Below are 23841 nucleotides of genomic sequence, written 5' to 3' on the forward strand. Positions count from 1 at the left end.
ATGTCTTGCAAAACCCCCACCTTCTCCAGCAAACAACAAGTTATTTCTTCTTCTCAAGTTATTATCTTAGGTAAATAATCCAGCAAGACAATGGTCAAGCATTTTATGACATCAGTTCAATTAACACCTACTTGTGAAAGGTGCTTACATTCTCCAGAGATCTTGCAATGTGAATTCTTCACTCCTTCAAATAAGATGTGTTTTAAAAATGTGTGCATGTATGTGACCTACTCAAAATCTTATAAATTCTCCCCAAATATTTATATTGTTACAGGAGCTGAACTGACCTCACAGGTTGAAAATAAATTCACCTGACATGAAATTAGAACAACATTTGGCCTTGTTTTAGGTAACTCCCTCCCCTCTATCTTTCCTTCCCCTATTGACTTTTCTCTCCAACTTTCCATCTCAAGTTGCATGCCACTGTCTCCCAACCGCAAGAGGTCAGAAAAATCCCTCATCCTGGCATCATCAAGGAGAGCAGCCTCCCCCCCTCCCCTTTCCCTCTTGCCTCGGCCCAGCGGAGCTTCCAAAGCTTACTCCAAAGCCTCCCCTCAGCCTACTACTGCACATTGGACTCCCTGGTATTCGTGTGTGTGGTAGGCCTAGGGGAGGATTCAGAGTGGGGACTCGAGTGTCGGGTGCTCACCTAACCGAGGAGGCAGGAGCCTGCCGACTTGCCAGTGAGTGTTCCACCAGCCCAGGAAGCCCCTCTGGGGATCAGTGGCGGGGACATGTCAGGATCAGCGGGGGCGATCATGAGGTCTTGGTTATTGGCGGTGGTGTTGCGGCCAGCAATTTTGGTGAGAATTAAACATTATTTTAATGCTTAAAAGGCCTTCCCTTTTTGTTTGTCGTTATGTAAGCATTGATATTGATTTGCTGTTGGTCCAGGTACTGGGCAGTTTTTTAAAAAAATGACAGTCCTCCAAAAAAAAAATGTTTATCTGACATAGGCCCAGCCCCGACCATTTCAAATAATCGGAAATTGTACTGTATTACCTTTGATTAATGGCTTTTACTTATGTACTATTTCTGTAAAATCCAATAAAAATATTGAAAAAGAAAGTGAAACTATGAGAGAGTCAAGCAGCATGGGGAGAATGCAGGTAGTCTTTATCAGGTCAAGACTGGATCAACCATAACCATATTAAATGAAGGGTCAACTGTCCATTGTGAAGAGAGTGGAGAGAAAAAAGTTCCTTGATGTGCATATAAAGGACAACCTATCATGGATCCACATCACCTCTTCATTAGTCAGAAAGGCACAGCAACACCTACACTTAATAAGGAGGTTGAGCAGGGTGAGGCTGCTGGCCCCCAATCTTAACAAAGTTTTACAGAACATTTGAGTGTGCCCTGTCTGGCTGCATCATTGTGTGGTACAGTAGTTGCAAAGCAAAGGACCGGAAGCCAATACAGAGAAACATCAAAATGGTTGAGATCACTGGAATCTCCCTCTTCTTTTTTGGCAACATTTATGGGGTTGTTGCTTAAATAGGGCTCAAAGAATTATTGGGGATTTTTCTATTCAACACACAGTATCTCTGACCCACCATCATCAAGAGGGCAAAACAGAAGCAATAAAATCAGGACTGCTAAGATGGGAACTGGCTTCTTCCCACAGGCTGTGAGATTATAACCAAAATCCTGTAACAAAGTAACTCATCCCAAAATGTTTATATATATTTTTTTTTAAATTATATCTTTATGTCTATATATGCTGATATTGTGATGTCTATTATGTGTGTTTTAATGTGCAGCATGGTTCGGTGAAACACTGTTTCTGTGTCTTATATTTTTATATTGTTCCCAATAGTAATCTGATCTTGTTCCTTAAGAAATATCCTCAAGTGAGATGTACTTATGTAGAGCTTAGCCAATTACAAAATCTTTTGTCTAATAATAAAGTAGTTCTTGAATTTGCTATCATTAAAAAGTCTACACTTAGTGAAAACAAAGCATAACTTTTTAACAATCAATAATTTGCTTCGTGTTCAACCAGCCAAGATTTGATATCACATAAACAGCAGTTACCTAGCTAAATTCACTCTGGCTTTCTGTCCTCCACTGAGTGTAACTCCACGATCTCCAATCTGAGTCAGGTCACCATCTTGAAGCAACTCCAAATCCTATGGAATGCACAATTATTGAAATAAGTCATTAAACATTTAAAGTAAATAGTCTGAACACTGTTTAAATTGATTATAGCATTAACAAAGTTTGATTCGGCAGTACGAGATTTTATTTATTTAAAACAAGTCCCTAATCTTGCAAGACTAATTACTAGGCAAGAACTGCTATTTACAAATTTGACCTCAAGGTAAACTGATTTAAAAATTATCTGTTACCATCTTTTAGGGAAGTGTTTCTGAGTGAAATTGTGTCGATCAGGCCAAACCACTATTTATATTATCATGTGTGATCTTCCCCCAGTGTTGAGTGAAATACTGAAACATTTACATTTCTTCCCTTCTGGGAAACATCGAAGATTTTGGATGTAACTACAATCCTAGTTCAACAGTCATAGCACCACACTCATTTTGATGGGGGAAGTATATTGGCATCAGAAGAACATACTAAACATCCTCAGAACTAACTCATGATAGTTTTGTATTAAACAATTTCCAAAGTTCAAACAGAGTTTATTTTTCAGTATTAAACTGCTATGGTACTTGTTCAATGTATTGCTAAATGGACTCATTACTGACTGCACTTTATTATAGAGGCATTGGGATAAAGCAACAATTGGGCACTTAGGCTGGGTCAAGGAGCATGCATCATGGTGCAAGACATATACATCTGTGAACAATCTAATCCAATGGTTTTCAAACTGCCCCCTAAACTCACATTCCTAAGCCATAAGTGCTCTGTTATTGCTTAAGATAGCAATGAATGAGAAGGGAAGGTTGAGAACCACTACTTAAGACTCAAATGTGACTGAAATATTTTGCTTGAGAAAAATTGTCATTGGCCCATTTCCTTTGGAGTTCTGAAATCGTGCACATAACGAATCAATTGGGTACAATTAAAACAATGGTTTTCAAACCTTTTTCTTTCCACTCACAAACTACCTTACTAATCACAAAGCACTTATGGCATAGGGAATACTTAAGGTAGAATTTGAGTTTGAGGGGCAGTTTGAAAGCAACTGATCTAACCCAACAAAGACACATGGTAGCAAGCAGGTATCTGATACACAAAGTTAATCGATCATTTCTACCCATCGACACTGTCTATCCTGCTGAGTTCCTCGAGTAATTCTTTGCATGCCTGTTATCTCCATCTTGATTTTCCTACTTCTTATCTACAACTAAGAATCATTTAAAAGAGCCAATTAACCTATTCACCAGTACATCTTTGGGATGTGAGGGGAGACCAAAGAAAGCAAAGAAAAGCCATAGCAAACAACTCCAAAGACTAGGATCCAAACACTGGATCTCTGAGGCAACTGCACTACCCTTAGTTTGACATCAGAAATGAGTGGATGGCAAATCAGATACTGGGATGTCCTCCGTCCATTAGTGAAGGTGACCTTTGGCCCTTATTTACACCCAGACCTCCATCATTAGGAAATATTCCCAGTGCCTCAACATTCAGATGGTTGTGGCAAACCTGGCCAAACCCTGAGCATCTTTTGTGACTACTCAGTGGACAGATCCTGAGGTATGGTTATGCTCTATTTAACAACCCCTTAACTCCAATATGCAGGCTTACCAAAGCAGCCGCATGCTGCTATAAATATAGCCATTCAAATATAGAATTGGCAAGCTCAAAATGCCACTGGGTCTTCTAAAAATGTTTCCAATGCTTGCATCAGACTGGGAGAGCCCTAACTATATGCCACATAGGTGCACTTCATCATTGTGAGCTGTTTGCTGCATTCTGCACAATGCACAAGCTAGCAATCCTATTGAAGTAAATGGGACAGGAGTATCAAAACCAAATATCTAACAATTATGAGCTTCTGACTGAAGAACAGAAGGAGGCTGAGTGGAACTTGAGGTCAAGGAGCATAACTAAAAGACAGACATGGGGATGTAAAAAGCAAGAGATGGCAACGAAAGCAAGAAAAAGAGAAAGAGAGGGATGGGGAAGAAAGAGAGATGAGAGAAAAGAGAGGGATGGGGACAAAGAGGGATGGGAGGAGGAATGAGGACATAGAAACTCTTTGTTTTTCATAATGAAGAACAGCTATTATTAGTGCTAGGCTGCATCAAATTTATCTGCATAAATTGTATATTGATATCAGTGATCAGTGGAAAAGTACTGAGGAGAAAGCAAGATATATGGAGAATCCAAAGCACTGATCACTGTAATGGAAACACTTGCAAACATAGCTATAAGATTAATGTATAAGAACCAAAAGTTTAAAATGACCAAGGACCACCAAAGTGTTAACATATGAAAAAAAACCAAGAAACATTACAAGAGAAAGCTGCTTTGAATATTTTGGAAGATAATGTGTGATACACCAAAGCATATTTGCTTCATTGAATGCAAAATGAGAAAAAAATAATTGTGAATTACAAAGTTAAGTGTTTATTTCAGAAATTAATTATTGTACACAAAAAACAATCTGGAAAAGCAACAAGCAGATAAAACTTTCTGAAACCTAAAATACTTCTACTTGTCTGTAAAGTAACACAAGGTTAAATTGGACAGTAAAGCGCAAGAAGTAATCTCTAAAAGTAGAGCCATGAACCTGGCTAACAGATCAGGTCACAAAACTGCCAGTGGTTCCGCAACAAGCTTCTGAAAAAGCCAGGTAACTTATTGGTGAGTCACCCGTCAATATTTCCTGCTTATTAATTTCTGTTTAATAACTTAAAAATTGTTAGTATAAAGAATAAGAGGTAGCTTAACCAAGTGGAATGCATATCTGGTGCCATGTGTGAGGTTGTGGATACTTCCAGTGGCCTAGATAATCACATATGCAGCAAGTATATCCAGCTGCATCAACCTGAACTGTGGATTATGGAGCTGAAACAATAAAGTGTTTGGGAGGCTGGTCAGTTTCTGGATAACACATGCCATACCACAGCTTCAGAATGTACAATCAAAGGAAATTGTGTACTGTTATCAATGAATTAACTCCAGATCAAATTTCTCCAATGGCTTTCTACAACTTTTTCCAGTGATCTACACACACTGATATATTTTGTGAGGATATGGCTTATTTCTCCATTCCTGAATTAAGTGCAGGCTCTCACATTTGGAAGAGTCAAATTCCCTCGAATGTAGCCTATTGAGAAGTGACTTTATAGATCATTATAAAATCATGAGGGACATTGGACAACGTGAATATAAAATTAACTTATTTGCAGATGATGTATTGATATATTTATCTAAACCCAAAAGTTCATTATGACCCTTACTAGAATTATTTGAATATTATGGGTCAATGTCAGGATATAAAGTAAATTTATCTGAAGAAGATTATTCGGATTGTAAGCAAATTACTAAATTTAAATGGTCTGAGAAGATTAAGTATTTAGGTGTAATTATTGATAAGGAATTTAAGAATCTATAGGGTCTAAATTATTTACCTTTATTAAATAAGATTAAATCTATTTAAATCGATGGAAGTATTTACCATTGACATTAATTGGCCAAGTAAACTGTGTTAAAATGAATATCTATCCACATATTCAGTATTTATTCCAATCAATTCTGTGTTTGGTACCGGGGAAATTTTTAAAAGAATTGAATAAGGCGGTACGTTTATTTTTATGGAAAAAGGTAAATTATCAAGAGTATTGATGCCGTGGTCTTATGACTTGGGAGGTCTCCAATTACCACAATTTCAAAACTATTACCAGGCAGCACAATTGAAGTTTATTAGTAGATTGTTTGATACTGACCAACCACCAGTGTGGGCATATGTGGAGATGGATCAGATACAAGAAAGGTCAATACATTATTTTATATATAAATGGAATTTATTGCTTTTGCAAACATATAAGTTACCTGTTTTAACTCATTTATTTAAAATATGGAATAAGTGGTTCGAAAGTAGTATGTTCAATTAAAATTCCGTTATATCAAAATCATTTGATTCCTTTTTCAATGCATAACCTTTATTTGAAGGAGTGGGACTCAAAAGGTTTGGTATTAATTGAAGATTTAAGTTTGGGATTTCACGAAATACGTTTTTTGCTTATTATCAAATACGTGACTTTTTAATGCATAAGTTTGGTTGAGAATTGATATTACCAAGGCAATCAAAGACTGAAATATTGCTTATGGATAAGGGAAAGAAAGGGTTTATTTCAGAGATGTATTTGTTATTACAATCAAAAATGAAGCAGCTTGGAGTATTGAGAGTAAGAGATAAATGGGAACAGGACTTAGCTATGGTCATTCCTGAGGAAGTATGGTTTGATTTATGTTTATATAGTGTTACAAAATTAGTTAATGTATGCTATAGTTTATTTAATTATAACTTTCTACATCAGTTATATTTAACTCTGGAAAAGTTGAAGAGGTATGGCTTTAGGGATTCTGATTTATGTTTTAGATGTGGAGACCAGATAGATACTTTTATACATTCTGTGTGGGGAATGTCCAAAGGTTACATCTTTTTGGGAAAAGATTATTAAATTGTTGCGATATTTATTTCAAACAGTTTTATTCATGGATCCATGGCTGTGCTTATTAGGATATATGAATCCATTAACAACACGTTTAGATAAATTTCGGATTGCATTTATTAGTTTAAGTCTGGCAGTTGCTAGGAAATGCACAGTGGTAACTTGGAAAAATGATGTAGAATTAAGTATACAGAGGTGGCATAATGAAATACAATCATGTTTGTATTTAGAGAAAATTACATACAGTTTGAGAAATAATTATCCTTTATTTGAAAATATGTGGACTCCATATTTGAAATGTATGAAGTTAAATGTTATGAAAATACCATTTTTATTTACATTGTAATTCAACCCACTGTATTTATATTTTTCAATACCTTTTTTTGTATGTTAAGCTCCAGGGGGAGGGAAGGAGGGATAGTAAGGAGTGTGGGAGAGGTTGGAGGCTGGGGGAGTAGAGGGAATGAGGTTTTTTTCATGTATGTTATATTTCTTTTGTACTATTTTGCAAAATTTTAAATAAACTTTTCAAAAAATATATCATGAGGGACACAGATAAAGTAAATGCTCACAGATTTTACTCTGGAGTTAATGATTAGAGAACTACAGAGCAAAGGTTTAAGGTGCAAGGGGAGATGGGAGAGATTGGTCCATTTCTGGAGTGAGCTGACAAAGGAAACCATAGAACTGGGTACAATTGGATGTGGACCGAATGCAGGCTAGCGGGACTAGCCATGAATTTTAACTTGGTCTGCATGGATGAGTTGGGCCAAAGGGCTGTCTCCATGCTATATGACTCCATGGCACCCCCTATCATCATCTCTACTTTATCCTGCAGGTACCTGGATCTGCTGCAGACAGAAAATTCTTCTTGCACTTATGTCACTGTTGAGAATTTCCCTTAAATAAGTGGCCCTCTCCTTCTGTCCTGCAGCCTCACTCTACTCCAAGTACGCTGCTGCTGCCTTGGTGCCATGGAGCCAGTACAGTTTTTAGGGATGCTATTACTCTCAGATTGGTGCAGAACAAAGAGACTACAGCCACACTGCTGACTGAGGGTGATCCCATTGGAAGATGCACAAGTATTACTGTGGTACATTCTGCTGGAAGTCGATCATTAGCTTGAGCTCACACAGCTGTAGGCACATACTATATACTTGGCTTTAAGATCACTTTAAATTCCCATCTGGTGCAGAAATTGCAGGCAATGGGTCTGAACTATCTTCTGTGTTTATAAAAAGAACTAGTTATAAATGTAAGTTTGTGTTTAAAAAATGATTATTTTCCCAATGATTTAATGCTACATTCTGAATCATTCTTTTCTTTCTTCTTTCTTTCTTTGGCTTGGCTTGGCGGACGAAGATTTATGGAGGGGGTAAAAGTCCACGTCAGCTGCAGGCTCGTTTGTGGCTGACAAGTCCGATGCGGGACAGGCAGACACGGTTGCAGCGGCTGCAGGGGAAAATTTGTTGGTTGGGGTTGGGTGTTGGGTTTTTCCTCCTTTGCCTTTTGTCAGTGAGGTGGGCTCTGCGGTCTTCTTCAAAGGAGGTTGCTGCCCACCAAACTGTGAGGCGCCAAGATGCACAGTTTGAGATGATATCAGCCCACTGGCAGTGGTCAATGTGGCAGGCACCAAGAGATTTCTTTAGGCAGTCCTTGTACATTTTCTTTGGTGCACCTCTGTCACGGTGGCCAGTGGAGAGCTCGCCATTTAACACGATCTTGGGAAGGCGATGGTCCTCCATTCTGGAGACGTGACCCACCCAGCGCAGCTGGATCTTCAGCAGTGTGGACTCGATGCTCTGCTATCTCGAGTACTTCAATGTTAGGGATGAAAGCGCTCCAATGGATGTTGAGGATGGAGCGGAGACAACGCTGGTGGAAGCGTTCTAGGAGCCGTAGGTGATGCCGGTAGAGGACCCAAGATTCGGAGCCGAACAGGAGTGTGGGTATGACAACGGCTCTGTATACGCTTATCTTTGTGAGGTTTTTCAGTTGGTTGTTTTTCCAGACTCTTTTGTGTAGTCTTCCAAAGGCGCTATTTGCCTTGGCGAGTCTGTTGTCTATCTCATTGTCGATCCCTGCATCTGATGAAATGGTGCAGCCGAGATAGGTAAACTGGTTGACCGTTTTGAGTTTTGTGTGCCCGATGGAGATGTGGGGGGGCTGGTAGTCATGGTGGGGAGCTGGCTGATGGAGGACCTCAGTTTTCTTCAGGCTGACTTCCAGGCTAAACACTTTGGCAGTTTCCGCAAAGCAGGACGTCAAGCGCTGATCCCATTGGAAGATGCACAAGTATTACTGTGGTACATTCTGCTGGAAGTCGATCATTAGCTTGAGCTCACACAGCTGTAGGCACATACCATATACTTGGCTTTAAGATCGCTTTAAATTCCCATCTGGTGCAGAAATTGCAGGCAATGGGTCTGAACTATCTTCTGTGTTTATAAAAAGAACTAGTTATAAATGTAAGTTTGTGTTTAAAAAATGATTATTTTCCCAATGATTTAATGCTACATTCTGAATCATTAGCTTTGCATCATTAAACCCCTTTAATAAAAATCTTGCATTATACAAACAGCAGAACATGAATTCAATAATATAAAAAGAAAGAAGTTGGCTGGAAATTTAACAAAGTTAGTAATTCCTTAGGCAGAATTTAAATTTATAGAATTCACATGTTTGAACATAGTTCAATTAATAATAAACTAAAATAAATTCATCTCTAACAGGGGTTACCAAACTTTGGCCGCCAGGCCAACTGCAGCCCATTGCCCAATTTTATGTGGCCCAGGTGAATTTTTAAAATAAAATGGAATATGGTCCATTAGAACATAGTCTAACAATAAATTGCACTGACCATACATTGCATGTCTTAGTTTCAATACTAGATACCATTGCCATTTGAACAACCACTAGACCAACCAAGGCAATGTTACTCATCGATAAAAACGTCTACTTCAATTGATTAAACATGGAGGGACGGTAATTAGCAAGGGAGTGCCAAAAAGTTTCAGACACGGTGGGAAAATGAATACTTTTTCACAGAGGTCAAGGGGAAGTGGGTTTGTTTGCTTTGCAAGGAACTATGCCGATAAAGCCTACCCCTTATCAGTAGAAACCCAGCAAGCCTTCACCCAGATCACGGGAGACATCACCAAAGTCATGATGCATGCCATGGATAAATCCATCCTGTTCCAGCTGGAAAGCGATGCCTCTGACTTTGCGCTGGCCGCCACTCTCAACCTGGCAGGCAGGCCAGTAGCCTTTTTTCGTGTACCCTTCAAGGTCCTGAGATACACCACTCTTCCGTTGAGAAGGAGGCACGAACCATCATTGAGGTGGTACACCATTGGCGTCATTACCTGGCCAGGAAGAGATTTACCCTGCTAACGGACCAACAAGCCATTGCTTTCATGTCCAATACCAAATTGCGGGATAAAAAATGACAAGATCCTAAGGTGTACAATCGAGCTCTCCACCTACAACTACGACATCCTATACCAGCCAGGCAAGCTCAACAACCTCCCCCAAACACCCTATCCCAGGGGACATGCACCAGCGCACATCTTGGCCGCCTTCAGTCCCTCCACGACGACCTTTGCCACCCCAGAGTCACAAAATTGTTCCACTTCGTGAAAGCCTTCCCTACTCCAGTGAGGATGTCAGGTCATTGACCAGAAATTGTTGGTTCTGCAAGGAGTGCAAACCACAGTTCTTCTGGCCCAACAAGTCACACCTCATAAAGGACACATGCCCCTTTGAACGACTCAGTACCTATTTCAAGGGGCCCCTGCCCTCGTCAAACAAGAACATTTATTTCCTGAATGTCAATGACGAGTACTCAAGGTTCCCTTTTGCCATCCCCTGTCCCGACATGATCTCAGTCACCGTCATAAAGGCGCTCTACAGCATATTTACATCCACAGTGATTGGGGGCCCTCTGTTATGAGCGACAAACTGCAGCAGTACCACGGGGAAACAGCTAGGTAGAGAGAGAATACACCGCAGTTTGGAAAGCTGTCCTCCTGGCTCTCAAATCCATGGGCCTAACGATATCCCATTGGCAGGAAGTCCGGCCAGAAGCACTCCATGCCATCCGATCTCTGCTATGCACTGCTACCAACTCAACCCCACATGAACACGTTTTCCTTCCCCAGGAAATCGGTGACCGAAACCACACTACCACCCTGGCTCTCAACACCTGGGACCTGTCCTGCTGTGGAAACATGTGAGGGGTCATAAATCCGACCTATTGGATTTTCTCTTGCAAACCAACCCTTCAGAATACCTACATGGTATACCCAGACGACCAAGAGGACACAGTCCCCATCTGGTACCTGGCACGTGCCAGAGATCCCTGCCCACTCCACACCCCCTTCAACCCAGGTCCTACCTTCACCCATATTGCCCCCGTCAGGAACATGATGCAGGTCAGGGACACACCCCCACCCACCATGGCTTACACCCCAGACCCTGCTCAAGCTGCGCTGACCACCACATTTGTCCCCACATACAGCCAAGCCCCACCTCCTAAGGAGCCAACCCTCCTTCCCCAGCATCAGGACGCACGACCACCAATGGAGCCAACCATTGTACCACTAGTGGAACTGTGCCAGTCGCTGAGGCAAAGGAGACCACCCGATTGGTTGAGCCTCTAGGACATTTAACCCGGCGCGGTTTTTGTTTTAAAAGAGGGGGACGAATGTGGTGATAAGAATATGTAACTGCCAATGGATAGATGACCCATCCCACACTGGTGACTTCTCCCCTTGTCACCTTGGAATAAAGGTTGACCTGTCCTCAGTCAAGCACTTGGAATCAGGCAAGCTACGTTGAAAGTGTAATAAAGCCTATTGATCCTTACTCTAAGGATATGGACTCATTGATAGAGCGTATCAGTAGTGAATACACAGTTGGGGCATCATGTTGCAGCTGTACAAGGTACAGGTTACATTTGCTTAGAATATTGTGTGCAGTTACAGTCACCAAAGAATGTGGTCATGCTGGAAGAGTGCAGATGTGATTTACCAGGATGTTGCCTGGAATTGAGGGCTTTAGTTAGGAGATATATGATAGGCAGTGATTATTCTCACTGGACTACATGAGGCAATGGGGTGACCTTATAGAAGTATATAAAATTATGTGAGACACAGATAAAACAGAGTTAGTCTTTTTCCAAGGATTGAAGAGTCTAAAAGTGAAGGACAAAGTTTTTAAGGTGAGAGGAAAAATCATCATAAGGAGGTGGGTTTCACGAATCAGTTTTTTTTCCCCCCATGGGTGAGAGTAAATTAAATGAGCTTCCAGAGAAAGCAGTTGTCAGGTGCAATCACAGCAATTGGACAAAAAGTATTTGGACAGGATAGAGATATGGGGGTCACGCAGAAAAATAGGATTAGCCTAGCTAAGCATCTCAGTGTAACATTAGTGATTTGGGAGAAGACGTTAACATTCGTTTGGCGATCCTTTCAGTTAATTTGGAAAATTCTTTGAAGACAGCATTGGTGGTAGTCTTCCTGTGTCTTTTGATGCCTGGGGTAGGTTGTCCAGGTCTCAGAAACATAAAGAAGTGAAGGGATAATGGCAGCTGAGTGGCACAGTTAGTCAAGCAACTGCCCCATGAGTCCATAGATCAGGTTAAAGCCTAAACTTAAGGGCTGTCTGAATGAAATTTACAAGTTCTCCCTGAGAAATCATGGCTTCCCCCCCCCACCCCCTCCACCCCACCTCCCACCCCGAGATGCTTAGGTTACCTCCTACATCCCAGAAAGCATGCAGGGTGGTAGATTAATAGGTACATTTAAATCACTCCTGTGGACCATACAATTGGGGAAAGAGAGGTTTAAGAGAAGGTAGAGAGGAATAGGTTACAAGAAAAACTAGTAAGGAAATGGGTTTACTCTGCCAGCTATCATGAACCTAATGTACTGCAGGGTTTCCTTCAATGTCATACAAAAGATCCATGAGATTGGCGTTAGGTCTGACCTTCTAATCCTCTTTACCTCAATCAATTGAATGCTTTGCAGGCATAGTGCAAATAATGGGAAATTTGCTGTGGATGAGGCTCCACAGTAGCCTTTAATTTGTTTATTTGGCTTTTGTAGTGAACCTTTGTCAGAGGCAACATGATACAACAGAGTCAAGCTGCTACAGGATCTCTTCCCTGCATTTGTTAAGGGAAAAGCCTCATTCAGAGAAGTTACAAACACTTATAAAGAAACTGCAGCTCCCTCCAGTTTTATTGTCAAAACCTGTAAATATAGGTGCGAGAGAACAGTAAGAAACATTATGCACATTTTTCACTGTGTTGCAACAGTAAATATATGGTACAAATGGCATACTTTCTTTTATAGACATATAGCACGGTAACAGGCCCTTCCAGCTCACAAGCCCATGCAGCCAAATACACCCAATTAACCTACATCCCTCAAATATTTTGAAGGGTGGGAATAAACCACCAGAGCACCCAGTGGAAACCCAAGACAGGGGGAGAATGTACAAACTCCCTACAGATAGCACTGGATTCAAACCTGGATCGCTGGTTCTGTAACAACATTGCGCTAACCACTACACTAACCGTACCGCATCTATGCCAACCATTCTGCTCTCTTTGCTAACTGTGCTGCCCTATTTGTTCTGTAATCTTCACCAAATGTATTAAAACAGTCACCATCCCATGATAAATATTAAATGATTTAAAATACAGATAAAAATAATCATAAATCTCACTCTGCCGTTGGTGGGACAACAGAGGGATTTATGAAAATATAATAAAGAAATGAATCACCGAAGTAAAAGTACTTTTTATGTCCCAAAGTACTTTGTACCATGCCTATTCCACATGCAGACTTTAACAACCAGTTTAGATTTTTGTCACTTGACAACATTCCCCTGCATCAGATTTAACAATAATTTTTTGTGCTGCAATAGATACCATGAAACCCACAGACACAACTAAAAGTTCAAAAATTATTGAATATTTTGCAATGTACACTAAGTGCACAGCATCCATATTTCAGAAATTCGAACAGCCCTTAATCTTTTTTATTTGGTGAGAACTGGAACGAGGTGCTGCTCTCTCACTTAAACTGGGAGGTAAAGTAAAATAAAGGGACAGTTTGAAATGCTGAATTAGGTGATTTCAATTCCCCAAATATTGACTGTAATAATATTGGAGTCAAGTTAAACAATGAGTACTTTCTGAAATGAATATTTCAAAAATTCCCTGATTAGAAGTCAAGGTCAGATTTGGTTCTGGGGAATGAGTTCAATGCCAATGAAAGATTTCAGCTTGAAACATCGGCCATTCTTTTTCTCACACTGAGTTCCTTCAGCAGAGGGTGTTCACTTTCAGATTCCAGCATCCAGCATCTGCAAACTCCTGCACATTTCTGGGGAATTAGTTGGCCTGTTATGCCAGATGTCAGTTAAATATATAATAATGGCAGAAATCTTTACATGTTCAAACAGCTCTTAGTCACGATGATCAAAAATGCATGAAGTGAGAATGTAGCAGGCCACATTTTGTTTAAAACAGTGCTGGCTATGGGTACAGTAAGACTAAAAGAGCATAAGAAATAGGAGCAGGCAGAGACCATCTGTGTAGGGCACCTGGACACTGACACATCTAGGTTATGGAACATTTTCTACCTTAGTATTATTTTGCAGAATGATCCCAAGCTCTCATTGTTTTAATGTTTAGAAACCTATGAATTTCTGTTCTAGGGGAATGCAGCAGCTGAACTTCCAAAGTGTTTTAATGTAGGAAATTCCAAAGGTTTACCACTCTCAGCATGAAGAGGTTTCTCTTTATCATTATCCTAAATAGCTTATGCCTTTGGTATCTGATCCTTGACTCCTCAGCAAGGGAGACACCCTTCATCTGCTGATCCCTCTAAGAATTTTGCAAGTTTTGAGGAGATCTTCTAACATTCTTCTAAATATCAGTATTCAGTCCCTTCTCTTTTTATGGCAAACCTGATATCTCTACAACCAATTTGTGAACTTTCACTGAACTCCCTCAAGGCAAATGCATACTTAAGAGGTAAGGAGACCCAAACTATACATCATTCTTCAGGTACACTTTATTACACCTCTATACAATTTCCAGAGGATTTATTTATTCTTATTTTCAAATCCTCTTGCAATAAACCATGATTTATGGTGGTACAGTTAATGTAGCAGTTAAAGCAAGACTAATACAGCGCCCAGGATCAGGTCTAGGATTCAAATCCAGCACTGTCTGTAAGTAATTTGTTTGTTCTGCTCATGTCCGCGTGGGTTTCCTCCCACCTTTCAAAATGTACCTGGGATGTTGGTAAATTTGGTATAATTGAGCGGCATGTGCTTGTGGGCCAAAAGTGTCTGTTACTGTGCTGTATGACTCAATTAAAAAGGTTAATATATCATTTACCCTCTTAGGTGCTCACCTCACCAGATGTTGTCTTCAACTGACAGACATCAACACCTCCCATTTTCCCATGACTGTACCCCAGAATGGATGAGTTCACAATTGTTCTCATTATATTTCACCTGCAGTGTTCCTGCCTTCTCTCAGCTTCTCCATATCCCCTTGATGTCTCATTACATTCTCCTCCTAACTCATAATTCTCTTTACTTTCTATTTAATAACCAACTTTTAATCCACATCAGTATGTTATGCTAAATTCCATATGTTCTAATCTATTCATCAGAACTTTATTGAAAATATTTTAAGGTCAATAATTCTTTGCTTTCTTTTTCCTTTTACACAATTGCTATATTCAATCCACAGGAAGAATTCTTCAGGTGATAACCAAATCATCCTTTCTTTAGAGACAACAATTTCAAAACTGTGAGATATAGAGTGTTCAAATGTTTGGATATTTATTAATTTTAAGGGTCACTTGTCCTTTTATTTAACTAATACCTAGCCTCAAACCGTGCATCTTGGCACCTCACAGTTCGGAGGCCAGCAACCTCCTTTGAAGAAGACCGCAGAGCCCACCTCACTGACAAAAGACAAAGGAGGAAAAACCCAACACCCAACCCCAACCAACAAATTTTCCCCTGCAACTGCTGCAACCGTGTCTGCCTGTCCCGCATCGGACTTGTCAGCCACAAACGAGCCTGCAGCTGACGTGGACATTACCCCTCCATAAATCTTCGTCCGCGAAGCCAAGCCAAAGAAGAAGAAAGACCTAGCTCTTCCAGTTCCCCTTTCTCCCTAAATTCTCTTAAATATCTGACAGGGATTCTGTCATTTTTTTCATCAAGACAAACACATTGCTAAATTCCTCTGCCTTAATATGATCATTTGTCTCTATTTCTAAGGGGTCCCTAGTTGCCTTTCGCAGTTTTTTCTCATTACACATACCCATTCAAGCCCATTTATTTTTCTGTTTCTCATTAGTCTGCTCTCATTTTATATCTCACCTTTAATTTTCAACTTAGTCATTCTTGATTCTTAAATCTATTCTGACAAATTTGTAAACTTCTTCTCAAACCTAAATACTACCTTTAATTTCTTTTGCCAGTATTAATGGGTGAATTAATTTTCTTCTTGGGTTTTTTGTGTTTTAAAAGTATTTCTATTTGCAATTAATGCACAGTGGCGGCCCGCCAGTACAGAGATCAAGCCGACACATCGCACGGTGTACGCAGTAGTAAACAACAGCATTACACACTGTAACACGTCCCTTAACACAGCGAACCAGCGCAGTTGAAAGCTGGAGCAGTACAAGACCTGCAGCCCTAAAATGGCACTGGCCAAGCTGCCCAGCTAATACATCAATAACAGGCTGGGAAAGAAAGGTATTCACATGCAAGTATGTACCCACCCACTATTGTTATTCATGCAGCTGATGTCAGCCAATCAAACAAACGGCGGGAACTCCAACTGTATAAAATGAGGCTTTCCAGCCTCAATAAATCTCAGAGCTTAACCTCCCACACTCTGAGGATGTGTGTTTCTTTGTAGCAGTCGGCTACAGTTGGTGACCCGAATGTTTAGACGCCATCTAAATACAGCGATGGATAGCAAAGCAGTGATCAGCGCAGTTAGCCTCAAGCTCCCGACCTTCTGGACAGTTCAACCCAGCATGTGGTTTGACCAGGTTGAAGCTCAGTTCCAGATTCGGCGCATCACATCTAAGTCAATGCCCTAGATCCAGAGACTGCAGACAAAGTGGCCAACTTCACCAACAGGCCACTATTGGAAGGCACTTACATTGCCTTCAAAGAGCTATTAATCAAGACCTTCGGACTCTCGCAGCGAGAGAGAGGGGCATAGCTGCTTCACTTGGATGGGTTAGACGACTGATCCCCGTCAGCACTCATGAACGAGTTGCTGGGCGACCACAAGCCCTGCATCATGTTCGAGCAGGCGTTCTTGAAGCAGCTGCCTGAGGACATCCAACTGCTCCTGGCTGATGCAGATTGCAGTGACCCCCGGAAAGTTGCAGCACGGGCAAATATTCTGTGCAAGCAGAAACAGAAGTGCTCAGCTACAGTGGAGCTCGTCACAAAGTCTCGCAACCAGACCAAGGCAGGCCCTGGAAAGGAGCGGCAGGGACGAGTCCAAGGAGAGATAGTGCTTCTATGACCAAAGATGGGGCTCTGAGGTCCGCCGATGTCGGTCACCCTGCGATTTCCAGGGAAACGACAAGCCCAGCCGTCACTGATGGCCACAGTGGCTGGCCATTGAGAAAGCCTTCTGTACGTATGGGATTGCTTTCCAGTAGACAATTCTTGGTGCATACAGGAGCGGAGATCAGCGTGATGCCCCCGACAGGTTTGGACACTAGATGCTGGTAAGCGGGCCCCATGTTGAGGGCTGCCAACAACAGCAGCATACGGACCTATGGCACACATATGGCCGAGCTGCAGTTCAGAGGCAGTTACTTCTTGTGGGAATTCACGCTGGCCGCAGTGGAACAGCCTCTCCTCGGAGCGGACTTCCTGCGGGTCCACAGCATCCTAGGAGGCCTCAAGGGCAAGAGACTTGTGCACACAGAGACGTTCCAAACTTTCGCACCGATGGGCACCTGGCTTCTGGTACTGCACCTGGACTCCGTCCACAGCTCAGACAATGAGTTCTCCAAGGTGCTGGCTGAGTTCCTGGCAATCCTTTCCCCTCAGTACATGGTGGAGGTGTCCCCACATGGCGTCAGGCATCATATCCTTACCAAGGGCCCATCATTCCATGCAAGGGAAAAACGACTTCCCCTGAAGAAGCTCCAACTGGCCAAGGAGGAATTCCACAAGCTTGAGGAGCTTGGCATTGTTCGGCGGTTAGGCACATGGTGCCTAAAGCATCTGGGGTCTGGAGATCATGTAGCGACTACTGTCAGCCTAACGAGGCCACTACTCCAGATCTTTACCCCATGCCCCATATCCAGGGCATTGCGGCAAACCTGCATGGAGTGACAATCTTCTCCAAAGTGGACCTGGTGTAAGGGTATCACCAAATCGCAGTGCACCCTGATGACATCCCCTGAGGATGCCATTTGGGCTCAAGAACACACACAGACCTTCCAGCGACTGATGGACATGGTGGCCTGAGACCTGGATGGCACCTTCGTCTACTTAAGACAATATCCTGGCGGTGAGCAAAATCTGGCAGGAACATGTACAACCCCTCTGAAGCCTTTATAGTCGCCTTACTATCAACCTGGCGAAATGCCAGTTCAGGCTGCTTCTTGAGCCACAGGATTACCAAATGTGGGGCCACACCACTACCCAGCAAGGTGAAGGTTATCCACAACTTCCCGAGGCCCAGTACGAACAAAGGACTGTAAGAATTCATGGGGATGGTCAACTTTTATTGCAGATTCATCCCCTCAGCTGCTCAACTCTTCACTCTGATGACCAACAAGGCGAAGGACTTGACTTGGTATGACAACTCTGCGTGAGCATTCGTGGAAGCGAAGGAAGCCCTGGCTAACACTGCACTCATAGCCCACCCCAGTCAGACGCACCCACAGCCCTCATGGTCGATGCCTCAGGAACAGCAATTGGTGAAGTTCTGGAGCAGCAGATGGAAGGAAGTTGGCGTCCGGGTTAGCTTTCTTCAGCAAACATCTGTGGCCCCCTGAGCTAAAGTACAGTGCTTTCGATAGAGAGATATTGGCGCTGTACTTAGCCATCCACCACTTCTGGTAATTCCTAGAGAGAAGGGGTTTCACGGAACACAAGCCTCTGACGTTTTCCCTGGCCAAGATCTCTGACCCCTGGTCAATCCGCCAGGAGAGACATTTGTCTTGTATCTCGGAGTACATCACTAATGTAAAGAAGATGTGTACATGGAGGTGAGGGGGTTGGACAGTTATTAGCAGTGAGTGGGAGGTTTGAGCTAATGGACTTCTCCTAGTGAACCGGTGCAGACTCGAAAGGCTGACATGGCCTATTTCCGCTCCGTAATTGGTTATATGGTTATGTAAGGCACATCTTGGGAAAAGGCAACCTCATCAAGATAGCATCCACTCTCTGGCTAATGGACTAGATTTCGTGGCACTAGTGGAGGCACAGCAGCAGGATGACGAGATATCTCAGTACAATACCGCCATCATAGGGCTGCAGCTTCAGGACATCTCAGTCGGCACAGGTAACACTATCCTCCTGTCCGACGTTCGATCTCTCATCCCAACATCATGGAGGCGATGTGTTTTTGACTCCATCCATGGGCTGACACAGCCATCAATCAGGATCACAGTCCGGTTGGTGGCCAGCAAGTACGCATGGCAGGGGTTCCGGAAACAAGTCAGCGAGTGGGCCAAGATGTGCATGCAGTGTCAAACAGCCAAGGTACAGTGGCACACCAAGGTCCCCCAGCAGCCTTTCAACCAACCTAGGTTTGATCACATTTACATGGACATAGTGGGACCCTTACCAGTCTCACAGGGTTTCTGCTACCTGTTCATGGTGGTCAACCGGTGGCCATAAGCAATCCACCTGGCTGACACATCCACCAGGTCCTGCGCCAAGGCACTCATCTCGTCCTGGGTAGCAAGGTTCAGGCGACCATGCCACATAACCTCCGACAGAGGTGCGCAATTTACCTCCAGCCTGTGGACTGATGTTGCCAACCTGTGGGGGGCTCAGCTACACCACATGACAGCATACCACCCGCAGTCTAACAGGCTGGTGGAGCGCTTCCACAGGCACCTCAAGGCCATACTTATGACCAGACTGGGTGGACGAACTGCAATGGGCACTACTGGGGATTCGTACAGCCCCAAAGGAAGATCTCCACACATCCTCCACCAAGCTCAGCTACGGAACCCACTCAAGGTCCACGGGGATTTCGTCACACTGGCCAAAGGTCAACAGGGGGATACAACCACCTTCCTGGACAGGCTGCGGGAAAAGGTCAATACCCTGGCTCTGATCCCACCCTCCAGGCACAGGCAAGCCAAGTTCAACATCCTGAAAGAACTCCAAAACTGTGAGTATGTGTTTGTGCATAGAGGGCCACACCGTTGTGAGAGATGGGAAAATTGATCTAAAATTATGAACATGGAAGAAACTAAAGTTCATCAGTAAAATGGCTGTAACCAGTTCAAACAGGATAAGCTTGGGGCTTAGGATGCAGGAAAGCAGAGTCAGCACGATTAACATAAGAATCTTCTAGTCTTTGTGACAAGACCATAGGACTAAGATAAGGAATGGTAAGGTACAATAGAATGTAGGAAGTTGAGGTAGTCTGGATCAGATAAGGGTCTCCTAGCCCTGGACAGAAGTACCAAGTCATACATTTCTAATTAGCTAACCATACACAGATTTATACATATGAAATTAGCCAACCCTAGACAGGATGAGTCAACTCTGCATATCAAGAGACTGTAGCCCAGAGAATCAGGAAGGTGTGAATAAGGACAATGACATGATGGGGCACCCACAGGATACCCCCTGGTCCTCCAAGTGTACTGAAACTGCACGTAGGCAGGAAGGATTACCTATGCCAAACCCATCCAGAGGGGCAGAAGAATGTAAGGGGGAGGGCATTCTGATACTGAAATTGACTGTATAAAAGTTGGGTGAGCCCCAGTATGTGTGTGTATTCCCAGGGTAAGGGGAAGCACCCAACTTTGCATTGTTGTAGTAATAAATGTTCTTTGTTCTCAATTTTTGTCTCGAGCAATTTCTTTAAAGGTACTTTAATTCCTAACAAATGGGGGATCGTCCGGGATCACACTCCCTCCACTGACAGAGTGCCCCGACGACGAGAGTAGGTGCACCCCGGCTGATTCAGCTGGACTCACGGGCGACGGGTGGCTGGTCAGTGGAAGAAGCGAGTGATATCCGAGAAGAGGCATTGAGAACAAACGGCGGAAGGACGCGCGCTAGAGCAGTACTGCCAGAACTCGGTAAGAGTATTTTACTTGTTCCTAAGCATGGGAATAGCGGGCAGTAGAGATGAGAGTCCTGACACAGGACGTGACCACCAGATAGCTACGTACAGCCCGCTTGGGTTGATGTTATCTGAGTGGGGCACAGGAAAGACCCGCGGTAAAGACAAACTGACGATGGTCAGGTATTGTTGTAATGAATGGGTTAAATACCCGGTTAAAGGGAGCTCCATGTACTGGCCAAAATTCGGATCCGAGGATGAATGGATGTGTGAAGCTTTGAACTTATGGCTCTATCAAAACCAGCCAGACAATGTTGAGAGCAGGGAATATGCAGCCTGCTGGCTCAAGGGATCCATTGAACAGCTGGTTTTGAATGAGAAAGAATTCAGGAATAAGAGAGAGGAGGAACCTCTTGTCCCTGAACCACAGGGTTGGGATGTGTTACATTCCCTCCCTCCACCCTATGTTCCTCCTATGCCAACTCCTATCTTTCCTCCCCCTCCTATTACCTACCCTTCTGCACCTCCCCCTCCTCCTCCCCTACCACTAGAGAAGAGAGAGGAGAACCGGAGTGGTATGGTGACTCGCTCACAAAGCGCTCGATTACCACCTCCGTTAACAGTAGAGGTAGAGCATTGTTACTCAGAACAGCGTGAGACCCCTCAGGAAGAAGTGGCAGAACCCTGCGATGTATTCCTCAGGGAACAGGAACAAAAATCAAAGAAACCAGAAATTAGCTGGATGCGACCCCTACGGGAGGTTCCCGTAGGAGAAGGTCTTGGGTTCGTAAATGTGCCCCTGACCAGCACTGAAGTACGTAATTTTAAGAAAGAATTAATCTCCCTGATAGAAGATCCCCAGGGATGTGCCGAACAGTTAGACCAATTTTTGGGACCAAATTTGTATACTTGGGAGGAATTAACAGCCATTTTTAAAACCTTGTTTACCTTAGATGAGCGGGGAATGATCCGACAGGCAGGCATTAAAGCATGGGATAAGGAACACCAAGGGGGACACGAGGCGATCCCTGGAGAAGCCAAATTCCCTCTCACAAAACCTAATTGGGACAAAAATACCAGTGCTGGCCGCACACTGATGGAGGAATATAGGATAAATTTGATCAGAGGAATCAAGGATTCTGTCCCCAAAGGACAGAACTTTAAAAAAGCCTTTGAGGTTCCCCAAGGTCCTGAGGAGACCCCCTCTGCATTTCTCAATAGATTGCGCACGGCAATTCAACAATACGGGGGTCTCGACATAGAATCCCCAGCAGGGGAGCAATTGGTTCTAACGGGTTTCGTTACCAACTCAGCCCCAGACATCCGAAGAAAGTTACAAAAGACAGAAAATTGGCATGAGCAAGGAATTACCCAGTTACTACAGATTGCTCAGAGAGCATTTGTACAGAGGGCAGAGGATAAACAAAAAGGGAAAGCTAAAATTCTATTACAGACAGTTAAAGGAATAGTAGCTGACCACCACCAAAAAGAGGGGAGCCAAGGGTGGGGAGGTGGAGACCCCAGCAGGTGGAGGAGTAGAGGAGGATTCCGGGGACGACGTATGCCCCCTAGAAATTTTGGGAAAGATTGGGAAACGGGACCCCTCATTTGTTTTCATTGTAAAAAGGAAGGGCACTTTAAAAAGGAATGCCCACTGCGAGCAATGGACACACGTTCCTATGCCTTGATGGAAGCTGATCACGAATAGGGGGGGTCACGGTTCTCAATTAATACATACCGTGGGGCTGCAAGGAGAACCGTTAGTTAATTTATGCATAGGACCTCACAGGGATAAGATGACATTTCTGGTCGATTCTGGAGCTGCCCGATCTAGCGTTCTATACCAACCGAAGGGGGTGAAAATAGAAGGGACAGTTACAGTTTCTGGGGTAGGAGGTCGAGACTTTCCAGTCCCGGTATTGCGAGAAGTCAGTATTCAAATGGGAGATAAGATCATAATTGAGGATCTTCTATTACTTCCCCAAGCCGGAGTATGCTTGCTAGGGAGGGATCTACAGGACCAATTGGCTATCGGTACTCGACCTCTACAATCAGGCATTGGAGTTCAATTCTATGTTTTAAACGAAGAAGATCGCAAACTAATAAATCCAAGAGTATGGGCAGGGAAGGGAAATAGAGGAATCCTTGATATTCCTCCGCTACAAGTCACGCTAAAAGATCCTCAACGAATTGTTAGACAGAAACAGTACCCAATTCCGATGGCTGGCCGGAAAGGCTTACAGCCCGTAATTGACCAGTTGATTCAAGACGGTATACTCGAACCCTGTATGTCTCCCTTTAATACCCCGATTTTACCTGTTCAAAAGCCAGACGGCACTTACCGCCTAGTACAGGACATGAGGGAGCTTAACAAATTCATTCTTGCCCGTCACCCGGTTGTACCCAACCCGTATACCATCATGAGTAAAATTGACCCCCATAATCAATGGTTTAGTGTCATTGATTTAAAGGATGCATTCTGGACTTGTCCATTGGCCACAGAAAGCAGAGACATGTTCGCCTTTGAATGGGAGAACCCCTTTACTGGCCGTAAAAACCAATACCGGTGGACAGTCCTTCCCCAAGGCTTTACCGAATCGCCCAATTTATTTGGTCAAGTCTTAGAGCGGGTATTAGATGAAGCTCCTAAGATAGAAAATTGCCAACTCATACAGTATGTGGATGACTTGCTAATTACTGCAAGAACACAGGAATTAGCTAAAGATTTTACAGTGGCACTTTTAAACTTTCTGGAGAAGAAAGGTCTGAGAGTCAGTGAGTCTAAATTACAATTTGTGCAAACCGAGGTCAAATACTTAGGTCATCTAGTTAGTCAAGGAACCAGGAAAATTAGCCCAGAAAGAATAACTGGTATTATACAGATCCCCCCTCCCAAAAATGCTCAAGAACTCAGGA

General features: G+C 43.1%; 1 protein-coding gene across 7 annotated transcripts in view; it reads right to left on the bottom strand.

Moving 5' to 3' along the window:
• Positions 1-23841, bottom strand: part of abcc4 (ATP binding cassette subfamily C member 4 (PEL blood group)) — a 394241-nt gene that overhangs the window by 203339 nt on the left and 167061 nt on the right. For all 7 annotated transcript variants that reach the window (XR_011341954.1, XM_069890346.1, XM_069890349.1 and 4 more), the window contains one exon: positions 2038-2132. Coding sequence is in view for 6 of the 7 variants with exons in the window: in XM_069890346.1 (XP_069746447.1) it covers positions 2038-2132 (95 nt within the window). In the remaining variant the exon portion in view is untranslated. The remainder of the gene's footprint in view (positions 1-2037; positions 2133-23841) is intronic.

This window comes from Narcine bancroftii, chromosome 7 (genome assembly GCF_036971445.1).
Source record: "Narcine bancroftii isolate sNarBan1 chromosome 7, sNarBan1.hap1, whole genome shotgun sequence".
In the NCBI taxonomy this organism is placed as follows: Eukaryota; Metazoa; Chordata; class Chondrichthyes; order Torpediniformes; family Narcinidae; genus Narcine; species Narcine bancroftii.